A 19,183-nucleotide genomic window follows, 5' to 3' on the forward strand; every position below is an offset into this window, starting at 1 on the left:
TCCTATCTTCTCAGTCCCTCCTCGACCCACTCAAATCTGTCTTCCGACCCCTCCACTACACAAAGACTACCCTTAGTAAAGTCACCAATGATCTTATCTCTGCAAAGTCTAAAGGTCCATTATCATTGCTTAACCTCTTGGACCTTTCTGACTTGTTCAACACTATGGACCACCCTCTCCTCCTGTACACCCTTCACTTCATGGGACTTCATGAAACCATTCAATTCTGGTTCACTTCCTACTTGTCTGCTCATTCGCTGAGTCTACCTCTGGCTTCTCCTCCCCTCCACCTCTATGCCAATGACACCTAAATCTACCTCTCGTTCCCAACTTTCCTGTTCTCTCATCTCTTGTGTCCAGCTGTCTCTCTACTATCTCTTCATGGATGCCGCAACTTTATCTAAAGCTCCACATGTCTAAAACAGAACTCATTGTCTTCCCTCTCTCTAGTGTCTCCAATCCTCACCACTTTTCCCTCTCCTGGGACAACAGTATGTTCTTCCCTCTTCTTCATGTCTGCTGCCTGGGTGTCATCCTCGACTTCTCCCTCTATTTCACTACCCACATCCAGTCTTGTTCCCAAGTCTGTCACTTCCATCTTGCTAACAGATGGAAGTGACAGACTTGGGAGCGGGACTTTCTCACCCATGGCATTACAAAAAATGTTATACACATTTTCTCCTGTCTCAACTACTGCAGTCTCCTCTTGTCTGGCTGCCCTCTCACCCACCTCTCCCCACTCCAATGCATCCTCAACATTGCAGCAAGGCTGATTTTCCTCTCTCGCAAGTCTGCTCCTGCCTCCCAGCTCTCCCATTACCTACACTGGCTCGCTATTCCCTATAGAATATAATTCAAACTCCACAGCTACAAGCCTGTAGCCTCCCCTACCCCCACCCTACATCTCCAAGCTTATCTCCCTCCACACTCTCTTCTGCCCTCTTCGTTCTGCCAACAACTGAAGCACAGTTCTCCACTGATAACCACATCACATTTGCTTATCCAAGACTTCTCCTGTGACACTACACACCTATGGCTCACTTCCATTTACAATTAGAGATTTTATTCACCTTCAATGCATCAAATACTCTCTAAAAAGCCACCTGTTCATCAGAGCCTACTAGTCTTCCTCCTATCCCCTGCCAGACTTCCCAGGCTCCCTACACTCACATTCGCAGTATGTGTCAGTACCTCTTGTCTCAGCCTCGCCCCCCCCCCCCCTCCCCCCACTCTGCATAAGATTGTAAGCTCTCATGAGCAGGAGCCTCTTTCATCTTGTCTGCTACCACCTTGTCCACCTGCATGTTGTTTACAACACTTGTTCTATAACATGCTTATTACGTTTTATACACATTATTGTGCTTCCAGTATGTCCATTATTTTGCTTGTTGATGTGTCTTTGTTATACTTCCCTACTGTACAGCTCTGCAGATTTTTGTGACAATTTATAAATACTAATAATATTAATAATAATGAAGGGTCTCTGTGTTACTGTCAGCCAAAAAATCAAATGTGACTCTTCTTCCATGCAGTAGTCCAAATGGATATATCATTTAAATAATGCAAATATACAGCCAAATTATAGAGTGACTCTAATGATTTAAGTAGTAGCTGGAGGGGTCAGTACTCAATCAGCTAATAGGTAGCGCTGCTGATAGTCATCATCATCATCATTGAATATTGTTGCATTAGCACCTCCTAAAAGGCCTATCTGCAGATGCGTCCACATTGAATTGTGCATGCATTTACTGTACTCGTTGCTTGCCCAGCTGTGCCCATCCACATTCCACCTCTCCTGGCATGAGGAGATGCCAGTTAACAATATGCAAAAGTATATTTACATATATATATATATATATATATATATATATATATATATATATATATATATGTATCTTACGCAAAAATATTGGTCCAAATCTAAATGAGTCTCTAAATCTCTTACTGGGTAGACAACTATTCAAGGTTCACTAAACCAAAACTACACAAAGTCTAGACAGAGGGAATCCCACAAGAATAGGCACAGGCTATTACAAAGGCATTTCCAAATAACGGCATGTGGGCATGCTCAGGGGCAGGGGGACATCTTCCCCGGGCCGCTCCTATAGTGGACTAACTTGGGCTCGGTCATTGGACTATCTAAAATGTTATTAATAGGCTGCTGCGCCGAGCCTCATCTTCGGGGTAAAATTGGCATGCTCCCATGTAATACATTGTAATATTCTGTTGCTGGTTGTTGTTGTTGTATTTCATTTTTATCAACCTTGCTAATGTACAATTAGCAATTCTCTGCAGTTTTCTGCTGGTGATTTTAAGAGTGAATATCTGCTAGCTACAAATAAACACATCAAAAATGATGATCTGAGAAGCTACACATGTATTTAACAGCAGTGAACTCATTTTCATGAGCTGGTTTCTGCTGCTAGATGTGGATTGTGAGAGGTGCTTTGAACAGGGAAGACGGCTTTGATATATCTGTTTGATGTTTATTTGTAGTCATTTTATTATGTAAATTAATGCAAGGATATGAAAGAGACAAAGAAACAGGCCGAGAGCCAAGAGACATATTTAAGCTTAAAAAACACATTAACATAAGGATTGAGGAGAATAATATATGCAGGCTCACTTCATTATTCTGTATTTATATACCTTAGAAATTTCAATTTATGTTTACAAACTATTTTGGCATTTAAAGCATGTGACCAGAAATGGATCATATTTATTTTTCTATTAGTGGAAATTCAGATGAAACATGCATATAAATATAATGTGCTTATAAAGACGCATTTCTACTGTAGGACCCTTCACAAGGAGACCCTCTACATTTACCTATCAGATCATCGTAGTCACTTCAACATGCATGAATCTATACTTAGTATTTATTAGCAGTTGGATAATAGAGCATGACACATTTAGATCAGTGCAGAGTTAATAGCAAATTGTAGCGGATTGATGGGATCCTTGTGCTACACTAGATTTGCGCTGGCAAGCCAGTGGTGCGGAATCTAACGACCCCCCTGGAATTCACCAAGAACCGCCACAAGGCGGGATGGACTTAGCTGCTGAGCTCTCGCAAGTCGCGGCTCACAGGTCAGCCTCTAGAGGTAGCACTGCAGGAGAAATGTTAGAAGGCTTCTGAGGGATGTAGGTGAGAATGAACACAGGCTGGTAGGTAAGAGTCCATGGAGACAAGTACACACTACGCGGTCTGGTACTCAATCTGAGGGAGGAGCATAATCAGCAGGCAAAAACGTAGTCAGGGCAAACCAGGGGCTGGTACACAATAATTACTGAAGGCAGGAACTAATATACACAAGAGTAGCCTAGAAGCCAGGTACGGTACACAGGAGCAGGAGAGCCGGGATGGTCAGACAGGCAGAAACTGGAACATGGAGAATCAGAGGAAACAGGCACAGCACAATGGGCACAGCACTAGCCAGGAGTCAGGATACACACAAGTTGCTCTGATGCTGGACAGGGGTCAGAGCGAGGTTTAAGTACACTGCCAATTCAAACTCCCTGCCCCGGCATGCGATCATGTGACCGGAAGCGCCGATCCCGATGCAGAAGAGATTGCGGTGCCGGAGCGAGAAGAGGTAAATGGCCTCATGGACTCAGCGATAGAGCCAACATCTTGGGGAGAGGATATTTGTCCTTATTATGGATAGGCTCTGGAACTTCCCTGAAATGGGGAATCTGTGCGGCTCATGTAGAATTGATGTATATGCTACAAAACTAACATATATACGCCAGGTTTCCATGTTTCCAGGTTTCCATGTGTGTATGTGTATGCCCCTCAATGGCATAGAGAAAGCTTATTATTTTGTAATGTAAGTGGAAGTTGCAGTCTAGTTCATTCAGAGTTCTCAGTTACCCACATGCGCCGACCGGGCTTCTGCTCCTGCTCCTGCTCCGGTGATAACGTATTGTTAAATTGCTGCACAAACTACTTTTTTAATCACTGAAAAAACTGACAATAAAAAGCTGTATGTAACTAGTGTTATGGTAATATTAATTTAATCCTCTAACATTTCTAGTAATCATTAAACATCTAACTGTTACCGGAAATTAGCAACAGTTGGTCACCAGACGTTCTAGTAGTGTAAAAGGAAAATAGAACAGTCACTGTAGCATTAAGTAGTTACAAACACATTAACTTCATTTTCTTTCTATATATGAATGAAATGGATAACAGGTTCACTTTCATAAATTAAAATTATACTTGCTTAACATGGAATAATAAAGTAGTTACCGTAAATAGTAATTCAACAATTTTTAGTTTGTGACTGTTTATTTACAGACGACAAAGTAATTTATTTTTGATTATCATTTATGTATAGTAAATAAGTGCGTTGGTCGGAGCATTGCATTTTCACATGGATCACTGGTCACAAAGAGTGTTTAGATCTTTCACAGACATGATCTAGTTCTATAAATGAAGCCACAATCTAGAGAGAAACACAGCCCGATAGGGCTATGGTGATTGGTGACAGGCACAATCATTGTATAAAGTGTGGAATAAGGTTGATGAGTGAATTGCAAGTTAATCTCATACTAAATAGAGCCTGAGTCTTTCCTGAGTATTCTTATGACATACACACTGCTTGACCATGTTGACCCTACTCACTCTATGGAATGAACTGCTCCATAATCCACAACATGATGTTGATGTCCAACCAAACACATTTTCGGCAAGAGTCTGAAGCACTACGATGTGAGAAGAATGTAACGTATTGCTTCCTAGTGGCCTTGTCATGTATTAGGAGCACTTATTGGTCAATGATCTTAACATAATACAAGCCATTATGTGCCACAACTGTTACCATCATCAGTTAGCCAAGAGAACTGGCCATTAGAGAGGCCCTAGGTAAGAGAGTGCAGGATCTCATCTGTCAGGAGGGGGTGTCTAATATTATTAATTATTTTTGGGGTGGACATATCCTTTAACTTTATGCATTTTTAATTTTTAGGCCAGTACAGTGACCTAACTACCAGATGTGTGTTGGATATGACAGCTAACAGATCCAAGACCCTGAGACATGTGAAGCGCCCTCAGACCCTATTTCATTATGTTTTCTTTTATTATAGTATAGGCTGTCCTGTGATGTCCAACGCCATTACATACTCTTATTTACAAGATACCACATGTTGGGGTGTGCTATATCCACTGCTTTGGGCTGCTATCCAGTTGAGAGTAGTAAATTTGCACCAGGCCGCTGAAAATCACCTGTACGCTAATAAATTAATATGTCCTATTGTCCCTTATTTGCTGTGTTTCCAGGCCGTCATTGTGAGCTGTACAAGGACCCATGTGTCAATGTGAGCTGTCAGAATGGAGGGACTTGTGACAGTGAAGGACTCAACGCTACCTGTGTATGTGCCTCTGGGTTTATGGGTGAGTAAGTCTGGAAATATGCAGGTAAACTTAGAGAAAGATTTAGGGGTCTATTTATGGAAGGGCGATAATGCCGCTGGGGGTATGTGTCACCTGCTTTTGCCAGCGAAGGCTCTCCCTTGCAAAGGGAAACATTTTTAATAAGTATCATGACGGTATTTATACTGTTGCAATGCCGTGTTCTGTGAACACCATCCCAGGATGACTATAAAAGAACAAAAACATTAAAAAATGTATTATTCATTGAAGAATGTATTTTTATACTATAATGTTTTCAAATATTTGTTTATTTCTTAAAATACACAAAAACAGTTTTTAATCTTTATTTATTTTTTTCCCCATAATTAGTGCAACTGAAAGTCCTAATCTGTGCTTTCAGTTCCACTGTGCATGAGCGAGCGGCTCACGTATGTACGCAACTGTAGAGACCGGCCAGGCAAAGCTGTGATTTCACCCTTACTTTGCCAGTAAAAGACGATAAAGAATCATACTCATCATCTCAATGGGGGTGACAATAGTAAATAGGCTACTCGCAGACAGATTATTACTTACTACTTACTCCTTTGTGATAATGAACATAGATGTTTGATGCATGCCTGAAATACACATGCTGACATCACATGTATGTCTCTAATGTTTACCATGCAGTGTGATATGTGACATGTTATTTACAGGGGAGGAGTGTGAGATTGATATAAATGAGTGTGACAGTAGCCCATGCCACCACGCTGGTACCTGTGTCGACCAACCCAACGGCTACATCTGTCACTGTCCTCATGGATGGGTTGGAGCCAACTGTGAGATCCGTAAGTATGATGTTTTGTAGACCTAAATATCATTAAATTGTCCACACCAAAGTGGCACAAGACTGTCATTTAGCTAACAAAGTATTGGTAAGATTGTAGCTGTTTAACCACCTTAAGTTGGCCACGCATGTACCAATATCGCCCCCGTTCTCAGCATACTGGCCAGATTTTGGCACATTGTCAGGTGCCGTCCCCGCACATACAGGAAATGCTGGGGACAGGCGTCTCCCTGTCCTGGACAATTGCGTCCTGTTGCCTACCAACGGGACGTGTCTGGATCACTCCCCGGCGAGCCCCGGCGCATGTGCCCTCCTCACGTCCCTGTTGACGCTTTTATCGGCTTCCTGTCGGCGGCCAGCTGATTCTGACCGCCGATCTCCCTTCCACCAATGAGGGAACCTCTCTATCTATTTAAAGGTCCTTGGAATTGCCCAATTGATTTGTTACCTGATAAACCTATCCCTAAGGGAAGGATTTACCTTCTTTCGCTACCTGAAAATCAGGGATAACTCGCTATCAAATCCGCCTTAGAAGAGTGGCGTCATCTTCTGGAGGGAGCTATCCACCCGGTCACTGTATTTACCGACCACAAAAACCTTATTTACCTACGTGATCCGCTGTTTGAACTCCCGTCAAGCTCGTTGGTCTTCCTTCTTTAGTCGCTTTAATCTTAGACTTACTTACTTTCTGTTGCCCAAAAATGTCGAGCGAATGCCTTGTCTTGGTGCTTTGATGAATCTGATCTGCTTCCTGTATCCGAATCTTGACGAATACTTGAACCTTCCAGCATTATTGCCATCACTAGATCATCTCCTAGGACTCCTCCTGCGGGTTGTTCTTACCTTGACCCACATCTTCGCCCGAAGGTGCTTTGTTGGGCTTACTCCTCTAAATTTTCAGGCCATGTTTTGTTTAAGAAGACCTTTGCCTTATTATCCTGGCGTAATTGCTGGCCATCTCTACGCTTCGACACCTGTGAATTTGTTGCTGCCTGTGTAGTTTGTGCACAAAGTAAGTGTCCCAGACATCCTCCTGCTGCTTTGCTTTCACCTCTACTCATTCCTGAACGACCATGGGTTAGCCTCTCTATGGATTTCATCTCCGACCTTCCTCTCAGCAATGGTTTTAACACGATTTGGGTAGTCGTGGATAGGTTCTCTAAAATGGCTCATTTTGTCCCATTAAATGAGCTCCCTTCCACTTCTAAGTTGGCACAAGTGTTTATTAAAGAAATCTTTTGCCTCCACAGATGTCCACAAGAAATAATATCTGATCGCTGAGTCCAATTTGTATCCTGCTTCTGGAGAGCTTTTTGTAAAGATTTGGGAGTCAATTTTAAGTTTTCATCAGGCTATCATCCTCCGAACGGATAAATCAGGACTTGGAGGTATTTCTCTATTGTTTCTCTTCTAACAACCAATCGAAATGGAGCAACCTAGTTCCTTGGGCTGAGTTTAATCATAATTATCATGTTTACAGTACTTCTGGTTATTCTCCTTTTTATACAGTTTTTGGATCTCATCCTATATTGCCAGATTTATCCTCCTCTCAGGCTGCCACAGATTTTGCTCATATCTGGATTTCTGCCAGAGAAAATTTGTTGAAGTCTTCTCAGCAGTATAAACATTCTGCGGATCTCCATCCAAAATTGGTTCCTGTGCTCCGTCCTGGTGACAAGGTATGGCTCTCTACTCGGAACTTCAGACTGCTGGTACCATCTATGAAGCGGGCTCCACAATTCACTGATTCCTTTCCTGTAACCCAAGTCATCAATCCGGTTACTTATAGACTTCTTCTCCCCTCCTCTCTTAAGGTTCACAATACCTTCCACATTTCCCTGTTGAAACCTATTGTACTTAACAAATTTACATGCATTCCCTCCCAGCCGTCCCCCATTCCATCTACGGACGGCGATGAGTACGGGATTAGCCACATCTTGGATGTCCGTCGCCTTCGTGGGCACCCCTAGTATCTGGTCCACTGGAAAGGGTTTGGACCCGAAGAGAGGTCTTGGGTAAATGAAGAGAATCTCCACGCTCCTTGTCTTCTGTCTGCATTCTTGAAGACATTTCCTTCCAAGGATTTCCCTTCCCGGAGATAGGGGTGGTACTGTCAGGTGCCTTCTCCGCACATACAGGAAGTGCCTTTGACGGGTGCCTTCCTGTCCTGGACAATAGCGTCCCATTGCATATCAACAGGACGCATCTGGATCACTGCCCGGTGGGCACCGGCTCATGCGCACTCCTCATATCTCCGTTGCTAGGCAACGGGGCGCTCTTATCAGCTTCCTGACGGTGGTCAGCTCATTCTGTGTCATCATTATTACATCTCAACACAATATTTTAATTCTAGAATAAACAGTATATTAAGTGTGTATAAAGTGTTATCGACTATAACCAATAGGGAGACACTTAGTATAAATGCAGAACATCAGAAAGCCATGCACATGATATACTGAGACTGTTTCTCTGTTCCTTTCTGAGTGCAGACTTGCAGTGGAAAGCTGGCCACATGGCAGAGAGTCTGACAAACATGCCACGCCATTCACTCTACATCATAATAGGAGCCCTGTGCGTGGCCTTTGTACTTATGCTAATCATACTCATTGTGGGGATCTGCAGAATCAGTCGTATCGAGTATCAAGGATCTTCTCGACCTGCCTATGAGGAATTCTACAACTGCAGGAGCATTGATAGCGAGTTCAGTAGTGCCATCGCGTCAATACGGCACGCACGGTGAGTAGGAATAGTGTCTGACAGGGATGTATGCTTTGTTTTTTTATTACAATATTTCAGTTTATAGTGCATAGAAACATATAAACAACTAAAATCCAAAGACACAATACAATACAAAAAGACTGCCATTATTCAGATCATAAAAAAATAAATATTTTCCGAGTACATAAAAGAGAAAAGATCACCAGGTGTCACATTTGGCATTCAGTATTCAGCAGTGAGTACACATTGTTGGCAAAAGGCAGTCAATGTCCCAGCAGCAACAGTCACTTTTCTTTTATGCTTTGTCCATAATCAAATATTGCACAATATTACATTGGGTAAAGTACATCATCTTCAGTTTCTCACACTTCAATAGAATATGTACTTTTCCCATTGTAAAAGTGTAACTAGTTCACAAATGCATGCACTCAGAGATACAAGGAGTAGGCGCTCAGAAAGGCAATCGCTCATCTTCCCCTTCTACTGACTCTGGCATAATGAGACTTTGCCTATTTCGTCCACATCTGCTCATACTTTTGTAAATAATTTCTGTTGCTGTAGATAAAGTGTTCATGCCCCATAGTACAATTAACCAGGGCCACAGATCTGTGAAGGCTGGGGCTATCTGCACCAGCGAGAACAAATGAGTTACATATTGGAACATAGGTCTTTCTAAGCAGCTATTTAGCAACAATCAAAATAGGCATACCCTGGGGGTAAACAGAGAAGCAATCACGCCAGTTCCCTGGACACTCCATAATGGCATACCAAATGCTTTGCACCCTCGAGCACGCCCAGAGCAGGTGTCAAAATTAACCCACCTCACATCAACATTTGGGACAAGCTGAGACAGTGCTTCTCCCAATTTTTTTCAGTCTGAGAGGTGTCCCACTGCTGCCACCAATTTGTCACGACCAGCACTCACCTAAGCCTGCATGCCGTGTATGTGACAAAAGGTTAATCAAATAAAATGCTTGGGGGTATATTTACTAAACTGAGGGTTTGGAAAAGTGGAGATGTTGCCTATAGCAACCAATCAGATTCTAGCTGTCATTTATTTAGTGCATTCTACAAAATGACAGCTAGAATCTGATTGGTTGCTATAGGCAACATCTCCACTTTTTCAAACCCGCAGTTTAGTAAATCTAGCCCCTGGTCTGTTTAAAATTACTAAAACCTTCCCTATCTATGCCATACAATAGCTTTGCCTTACCAATTATGCCACCATCAAGGTTTCTTGTGAAGACCTGATACTCTTATTCAGGAAGCCTTTGATTCTCCCTTAAAACTAATCTATCATCATTGACTTTAATCAGAGTTACCATAAACCACAATGTTCTCACTGTTTCAGTTATGTAACGTTTTGACCAAACTGTTGTGTGAATATATAAGAACTCAGAAACCTGAACTTATGAAGTGTAATTTAATATAGAAAATACATCCACAATGCTTCATATAAAACAATTAATCAAAATGACATACAAAGGAATGCAGTGGTTTCATGTAAAATAAAAATGATAAACACAGAATTGATAAATCTCACGTATGATCAAGTTTCTGTTGCTGGGAGAAGCAGAAAATCGGACACAATTCAATATCAGATTGACTCCCCAAAAATAAATACAGTTTATGTAATATGTAGAATGTTGAACTATATTACCTGTAATTTAATACACATGGTAGTCCTTTTAGCTTATATTTAATCCAACTCACCATCTAACAATGGACCAAGGCTGTTCCTCTATTTCTGCCATAAAACATCAATGCTCTCAAGTGATCCCTGAAGCAGTAAGTGAACATATAGGATTGATATTAATTTCTGTGGTCCCCACTTTAGAGGGTTTTTTCATTGGAGCATTATTAAGCTTAGGAGACTTCCTTCCAAGCTGTGCCCCCTGGGCAAGCCACAACAGCCTTCCAAGCTGTGCCCCCCGGGCAAGCCACAACAGCCTTCCAAGCTGTGCCCCCCGGGCAAGCCACAACAGCCTTCCAAGCTGTGCCCCCCGGGCAAGCCACAACAGCCTTCCAAGCTGTGCCCCCTGGGCAAGCCACAACAGCCTTACAAGCTGTGCCCCCCGGGCAAGCCACAACAGCCTTCCAAGCTGTGCCCCCCGGGCAAGCCACAACAGCCTTCCAAGCTGTGCCCCCCGGGCAAGCCACAACAGCCTTCCAAGCTGTGCCCCCCGGGCAAGCCACAACAGCCTTCCAAGCTGTGCCCCCCGGGCAAGCCACAACAGCCTTCCAAGCTGTGCCCCCTGGGCAAGCCACAACAGCCTTCCAAGCTGTGCCCCCCAGGCAAGCCACAACAGCAAATAATGATAGAATATAATTTTATATATTTAATTGATTTTGACAAGTCAACATTTATAATACCTACCAAACAATATATGTTATTAATAAAAGACATAAGACAATAAGAGAGAGAATAAACATTGAAGAAGGCTCAGATTTGTTTGTAAGCATTTATGACAACAGGGAATTGTACTTTAAGGGGAAACAAACAGGGGTTGAAGAGGGAAGGGACAAGCCACAACAGCCAATAATGATCAAATATATGTTTCATAGAAGCCCAAATTTATCACATAGTTATACAAAGGATTTCAGGTGATCATAAAATAATAAAGCAATGAAGGTCACCGATTGTTGAAATCCTGTCACTATTTCAAATAAAAATTTGACCAATTGTAAAGTCTCCCATTACTCCAGATGGGAACTTCTGGGTCAACACCTTCCCACCCTTTAATATCATGCACTGCATTCCATACTGTAGATACATAGTCTGTCTAATAAGTAGTGAAATGGCCTGCAATAGCTTTAGCAGAAAATCCCTCCATCCACTCCTTCAGATGCTCCAGTTGTGTAGCTAAGTAATATAGCTTCAGATTTGGGAGTTTTAATCTAACCCTTTTTCTGGCCAGATCAGAGAGGAGATCTGTTTTAGCGCAAAACATTCCTGAGTATATATGTTGGGGCAATGTAGTGTATATTGAAATTTGGGTTGGACATTGATTTTAATTAAATTAACTCTCCCACTCATTGTAAGGTGTTTTTTTTTCCTAACATGTATTATGGATTTTAGACATACTTGCCAATATGGGTGCAGGTGGGTGTGTGGGGGCGGGGCTCGAAGAATTGCATAATTATCCCGGCCCCCAAAACGGACATCACTACTCTGAACCAATAAACACAGGGGGTGTGGCCACTATGCTGGGTCCATGATATCACCCCCTTCATTTAGTTTACACAGCCGGCCAGGATCAGGGAGAATTGCCTGCTCTCCCGGGAGTCCAGGAGAACTCCCAGACATTCCAGGAGAGTAGGCAACTATCATTTTAGATACTCAATCACTGCATGTGTAATGAGGGAAGCATAGCCAGACATATTTCTGGTTACCCATATACCCCAGATATTTTAGCTTTTCTGTCCACTGTGTTGACTTCCACCGTCTTGTGGTAGACTTGGTTGTATTGGAAATATATTAGAATTGAAGGTCTATGAACCGGCCAAAGAGCTCAACCACCTGCAGAATATAATGGAGAGATTCCTGCACATCCTCCAAGAATAGCAGCTAATCATTCACATAGAAGGTGATGGTATCAGCTTGGGGGACAGAGGGCAGCCTTGTCACATCCTCTTCCCAAGCCCAAAGGGACTGGAGACATACACACACCCTTGCTGCGTGGGCAGAGTACAGTAGTCTCCCCCATTGAGTAAAATTAGGTCCTATTCCGAAATACCACATGGTACCCCATTATCCATCAACTGGTCAAAGATCTTAAGAAGTTTGGGGACAAAAAATGGTCTATGCTTTTTATACAGTTCAATGGGTATACCATCCAACCGCAGGGCTTTACCTTTAGGGAACTATAAGAGTTAATGTATCTCCCGGAATCAGAGGGCAGCATTAGTAATTCGATCTGATTCATATGTGACCAACTGGTCCATGGAATGGTCCATAAGGAAGCTTATTAGTCTTTATAATACTTATAATAAATATAAAAATATGGCAATATCACTGCAGGAGAACTGCTTACAACCTTGATCGTCTACCACTGCAGGAACAATACACCTTAAAGGGATGTCTAGCATGATAATATGCTGTAATGAGTCAGCTCATACCATGAGTAAACAGAGGGACTTAGGGGGGGTGAATGAGAAATGTAAAATCTTCTTCTTGGCATTTATTGGATAATATTCACAAGCTGCTGAATTACTTCAGACCTAAAGACTTATAGAGCGAGAAATAATAAGTTACTACAATCACACTTGTAATGAAAGATACCCGCACCACTTACTGTGTCCATCTCTCCAATGGCTGAACGTGTAGCATATGTTCACATGCTGCAAAATAACTCTTACATGCTGCATGTTATCTAATCTAATTAAAGATCAGAATAAAGCCACACTGCTTAATTTAAACATTAACTAAAATACAATAGGGATATAATAATACAAAATGACAAATCAGATATAATTTTATAGTCTTTATCCATGCATAATGAGTATGGACTCTATGGGCTAGATTTACTAAGCTGCGGGTTTGAAAAAGTGGGGATGTTGCCTATAGCAACCAATCAGATTCTATCTTTCATTTATTTAGTACTTTCTACAAAATGATAGCTAGAATCTGATTGGTTGCTATAGGCAACATCCCCACTTTTGCAAACCCGCAGCTTAGTAAATCTAGCCCTAAATCTCATAAAATTTTGCTGTGGACTTGCTGGTAAGTGTTCCTAATTCATAATGATAAAGTACCTGAGGAGGTCATCCAGTCTCAAATCATCATCGTTTCTCGATAAGAGGATTCTCCTCTTGTTGATTGAGCAGCCCCATGGATTCAAAGAAGCTAATATTGACAGAAAAGCATATTAAACCTCTAACATTTTACAAATACAACTATATATTCATTCAATATAACTGTCCTACATTAACGTGATCGTTCTCTATTATAATTTAAATTGTATATATCTCATGGGACTTGCAGTTCTAACATGAATTCATAGATATGCCTTATCCACATCATAGCGGTGTCTTAACCCAGAAAGGGAATTGTTTCTAAAAGGGAACCGTCTCTATATGTGATTTGTCTGATATATACTTATGTAGAAGTTTATATCTTATAGGGGAATTTTATTGTTCCAAAGCATTTTATGGTTAGATTATTTCTTTTCTAATAAAACTGTGTTTATCATTCAGCCAATTATATAAGCATTTAAATTCTGCCATATATTGATTTAATTTTTATAGTTATAGATTAAGCAGTTGAAATAGACTGATTTATCGGTAGTGTGATTTGTGTTGAAGGGGAAATAGCGGTGCCTCTCACTAAACAGCTGCTTGCAGTCTACTGCCTATGAAACAGTTTTTTATATTTAGATATAGCATTATCCCTTTTTTGCCTGAATCGTTTTACTCTTTTTCCTTTGTTTTGTATAGGTAGGTATCTCCAACTGATGTGATAAGTTCTCTGCAGAGTTCATAGCAGCCTAGATAATATACTTGTATCCATCTCCTGTGATCACGAGGAATAGAAAAGTTAGGGCAGTGCCAACTTTTTTTAACCCTGAAAATTGAGACTGTCCCACAAAAGTTTTGACTGTAGGAGGTATTCTAATATATTCCAATTTTCCAATTGGAATGTTGGAATATATTAGAATTCTCCTAACACTCCACAGAAATGCCTAAGCCTGCTCTATGATCTCTTCTATGATTAAAGGCCCATAATCTTCATACTAAGAACTGTTGCTAAGAACAGCATTTAGTGGGCAAGAAGGAAAGAATCTTTCTCTAAAATGGTTTCACCTATGCTGTGTAGCACTGCTCTCAAAGGAGTCTACATTGGTAAGAACCAATCATCCTGATGGAATATCATATATGGCAAATATGCTCCCAGTGTTTGAACCTCTTTGTTGCTGCTAGCAGATATAAAGGATAGAAGAAAGGTGGGTTTTAAGATGAGGTCTTTCAAATGACCAAATTGAGGTATTTCAGATTGCATTCTGTTAACACTCAAAGTATTGTGGGACAAGTGCAGGAGAGGGCCTTTACCACTTTACCATTTGAACAAAGTTCTGTACCAGAGAAAGCTGCTCCTCAGGGGCAAACTGGGCAGGGGGACATCTGCCCCCCGGGCTGGTCCCATAGTGGGCTACCTTGGGCTGGGTCACTGGGCCACCTTATTTTTTTACAAGTCCCTAATAGGCTGCTGAGTCAAGTCTTGCCCCCCAGGCTAAAATATGCCAGCCCTCCCCTGCTGCTCCTTTATTTAAAAGAAAATATCCTGGATAAATATACTGAGGCTTAGATTCTTGTTGATTCCAGGTTGTATAAATTCAATAATTACTTCAGCCAGTGGCTGTACTAATATATTTTACAAAGCACCACTCTCACATACTTGCAGGAGCCCAATACCAGGAGGTAGCTCCCTTACATCTGTCCCTACTCTAAAGTGACTGAAGGTGAGGAAGAGCAGCACAAGAGTTTAAAGTCCATAAAGATGTAACAGAGAGCAGACAAGAAAGAATATAAAGGAGGTTGTAGATCAGGGCCGGTGTTACAACCACTAAGTGAGATAGCAGACAGAGTCAATGCAGCCAGCACAAGGTTATAAATTATAAGTCAGATCCAGAAACCAGGAAAAGGTCAGGGAAGCCAAAGGTCAAAACATGAAAAGCATGAGTAGAACACTCCAGGGAATTCGGCAAATGGAGATCACTCTGGTATGTGCATGGGAACTTATCAGTGACTCTGAAAAATTTCTGCTACATATCAATAACTTTTTGTGATAATCCTTTATCTTTTATCAGTTGCCTTTCAAAACCCAGGGTGTCAATGACCACTTGATTACATTTGGCAGGTTCATAGGACCCTAAGTCAATAGATGGGGGAATTATGTCTTTAGGGACTACCATCATGTACATTAAATGTAGGAACCTGGGCTCTGTTTTGTCATCCTTCATATTCTGTAGAACCCTTGGAATGATAAGAAAGGAAGGACATATATCAGAAAGAGGAAGCATCCATGTAGTCTTGAGAGCATCCACATGCTTCTTACTTGGAGCAGAAAATATAGTGGCATAGTGGTAACTTTGAATTGGCTTGAATTGCCATAACCTCTATTTGAGGATTGACTCATTTTGCAACAAAAGATGAAGCCATTCAGATCCACAGACCACCCCCTGACTGAGATAATATGCTGTTATAGCTGAGCATGCTGATATATGCAATGATGAGAAGTCCAGAAGATGTCATCACCCACAGGAGGTTACTCCTGTCAAGTTCAAAAAATAAGCTGTACTGTGAGTTTCTACCTGTTTGTATAGATAAGACCTATCAATTGTTGGGTTGAATCTTCACAAATTTCTTCTTATCTGTTCTTGAAAGGCTAGAAGGAATAGTTGTCCTGTTGTGAGGACTGGGGCTGAATAATGAGACCCACACGACTGGCACCAAGTGCCTTGGGTTACAAAATGCTCCATGTGAGCTCCCCAATCTGAACTGGCATCATTATTGTAGTATCCACTCCATAGGCTGTAATGATAAATAATCTGTACTTCATTGTCACAATTTACAGATGTCTACTTCAAGAAGTGAAACTTACAAGCTGAGCATGTACTTAGCCCACTTGACAGCATCTGCTGTGCTAGCCTTTCTCTAAATTGTAAATATGGCTCCCAGTAATCATTGGTTTCTCTACAACACATTGTGCCAGCTAATTCTCCTGCTGATCTAACAGAAGATCAGAAATGGTTGTGTGGTGCTGCATCTATGGGTTTAGACATGAAGGAATTCCATTTATTGAACTAGTTCTGGTCAGTTTCTAAATTTGAAATCACTTTCACTAGTGCATCGGTAGCTCTTGAAGAAATAATTAAAGATGAAAGTTGAAGGATTCCTTTAATCACCTTTAGTTTACTTTCAACCTTGAATTGTTGAATTTATTTATTTTCAAAAGAGGTTGTCATTGACATCTCTGGGTCACAATAGGAAGCTTTCTGATCGCCTATACAGCTTGTCCTGGATGAGGTATTGCTTTACTGTTTTGAATATCAAATAATCAGTATTTAGATTTTAAGTTTTCCTTCTGGGTCACTGCTGAGAAAGAAATGCACTCCTTTCCTTTATAAGGTAACAGGCAAATACTAGCAGAGATTGACTTGTATGCATATGTGCAGAACCTCATAGCAACCTATCAGTAGTTCATTTTCATTGATGTAATACAAGGATGGATCAGTCACATACATGGATGTATCAGTAACATTTCAGTGAGCACTGTGATTCTTCTGCAACAAAGTCACTAGGTAAATTCTCGCAGCTGCCTAATGACACTTTACCTTTCCACAGAAACTTTTTTATGTATCTCAATCATAGTCTGTTTGCCTGAGCAATACCTGCTATAACTGTGGCTTATCTGCACAATACCAGTGCACCATGTATGCTCTACAACAGTGTCCCTTGCGTCCTTCCATTGGATCTTTAAAGGTGACTCAGTCATTTAGTGCTAACATCATCATCATCATTTATTTATATAGCGCCACTAATTCCACAGCGCTGTACAGAGAACTCACTCACATCAGTCCCTGCCCCATTGGAGCTTACAGTCTAAATACCCTAACATACATACACACAGACAGAAACACAGACTAGGGTCAATTTGATAGCAGCCAATTAACCTACTAGTATGTTTTTGGAATGTGGGAGGAAACCAGAACACCCGGAGGAAACCCACGCAAACACGGGGAGAACATACAAACTACTCACAGATAAGGCCATGGTTGGGAATAGAACTCATGACCCCAGTGCTGAGAATCAGAAGTGCTAACCACTGAGCCACCGTGTTGCCATGGTCTTCCTACCGACTCTGGGAATGTGCAACATACATTTTTGGGGGGTGAGTTTCCAGAAACTTACATCCTCCTTTGGCAATGCATAAATCAGTAGTGAAATGGGAAGATGCTCCTAATAGTCTAAAATCGGGAATGGGGATTATAAAAAAACAACAACTTTGTCCTTCCAGGGGAGGGAGAGGAAAAAGAATGGGGGAATTACATAAGGTAGGTTTAATTTGTAAGTTTGTCATCTCTAATCTTTTGCACGGAATGGGGGAATTAACCCATTCTTGCCTAATACCAGATGCAGAACCACTAATGCTGTCCATCTGCAGTTTGCTGAGTGGTGTCATGAAAGTCCCTGCTCTGCTGTGTAACTAGTCTGCTGTTGCTCTACTTGTAATTGAATGATACTAATGTACTCTGCTTATTAATTTATTTGACATTTTCTTTCACTCTCAGGTTTGGGAAAAAGTCTCGACCTGCCATGTACGATGCAACACCGGTAACATACGAAGACTACAGCCCTGATGACAAACCTCTTGTGACGCTAATTAAAACAAAGGATTTGTAGTCTGCCCTCTGCTCTTGTTGCGTAGCTTTCAGGAGAGGCGTGCAATCCTCTTTTAAATGATGAATTACTAAACTGACTAATTATTTTTAAGAAAATGAAAAAAATGAATTTAACACCTGTTTCTCTGTTGCGAGAATCATCCATTCCATGCGTTATTTGGGGCACAGTTCTACACAGCTGTGAAATAAACCCGTTTTCTGCAAGAGTGGCCTTCGGACTCCTCTGGCAATAAACAGGTTAAACCTATTGGAAATTAATCATAGAATTCTTGGCAAAATCTCTTTTTCTGTTATCAATGTTACAGTCTGAACAGTATGCAGGCATTACCTGTAGAGTTAGGAGACGTATATAACGCATAATTTATCCGTTGATAAGCATATTGAGAGTCTACAATGTTTGTGTTGTGAAACAAAGTAATCAAAACCCAGTGGTTCAATCTTTCTAACAAGAATTTACTAGATTTGTTCTTTGTTTTTATTATGTTTTTGCCTTTTTGTTTTCTGCATGGTTCTCTAGCAATAACCCTGCACTGTTTTATAGAAACTGCTCTAGAGTGGATGTCCCGATCCATACTCCTGTTGTGTTTGTAAAAACCAGCTCCTATACAAATGATAAGAAGCAGATTAGAACTAGGCCGAGCAATTTTTTTTTGTTTGTCAAACACGGCGAGGTTTTTCTATATTGTGAGTAAGGCTTCTTGGACTAGGCACTGCTGACTTCAGAAAGAATCTGCTTCTTAGCTCGTGAATTGCATTGTGCTGTATAATTCTTCATATGCGATAGGCATTTTCTTTCTTTACTAGAGACTTTTTCAGCTTTGTTCTTGGAAACTTCAAATATTCGGAATAAATGTTACGAAAATA

At 41.2% G+C, this 19,183-nt stretch overlaps 1 protein-coding gene across 1 annotated transcript in view; it reads left to right on the forward strand.

The window, feature by feature from the left end:
* DNER (delta/notch like EGF repeat containing) overlaps positions 1-19,183 on the forward strand; it is a 175,377-nt gene extending 156,194 nt beyond the window's left edge. Inside the window, exons 10-13 of the mRNA XM_075201649.1 lie at positions 5,282-5,395; positions 6,070-6,201; positions 8,690-8,936; positions 18,209-19,183. Of these exons, the coding sequence (XP_075057750.1) occupies positions 5,282-5,395; positions 6,070-6,201; positions 8,690-8,936; positions 18,209-18,320 (605 nt within the window). The 3' untranslated portion in view covers positions 18,321-19,183. The remainder of the gene's footprint in view (positions 1-5,281; positions 5,396-6,069; positions 6,202-8,689; positions 8,937-18,208) is intronic.

The sequence above is a fragment of the Mixophyes fleayi genome, chromosome 3 (assembly GCF_038048845.1).
Source record: "Mixophyes fleayi isolate aMixFle1 chromosome 3, aMixFle1.hap1, whole genome shotgun sequence".
NCBI lineage: Eukaryota > Metazoa > Chordata > Amphibia > Anura > Limnodynastidae > Mixophyes > Mixophyes fleayi.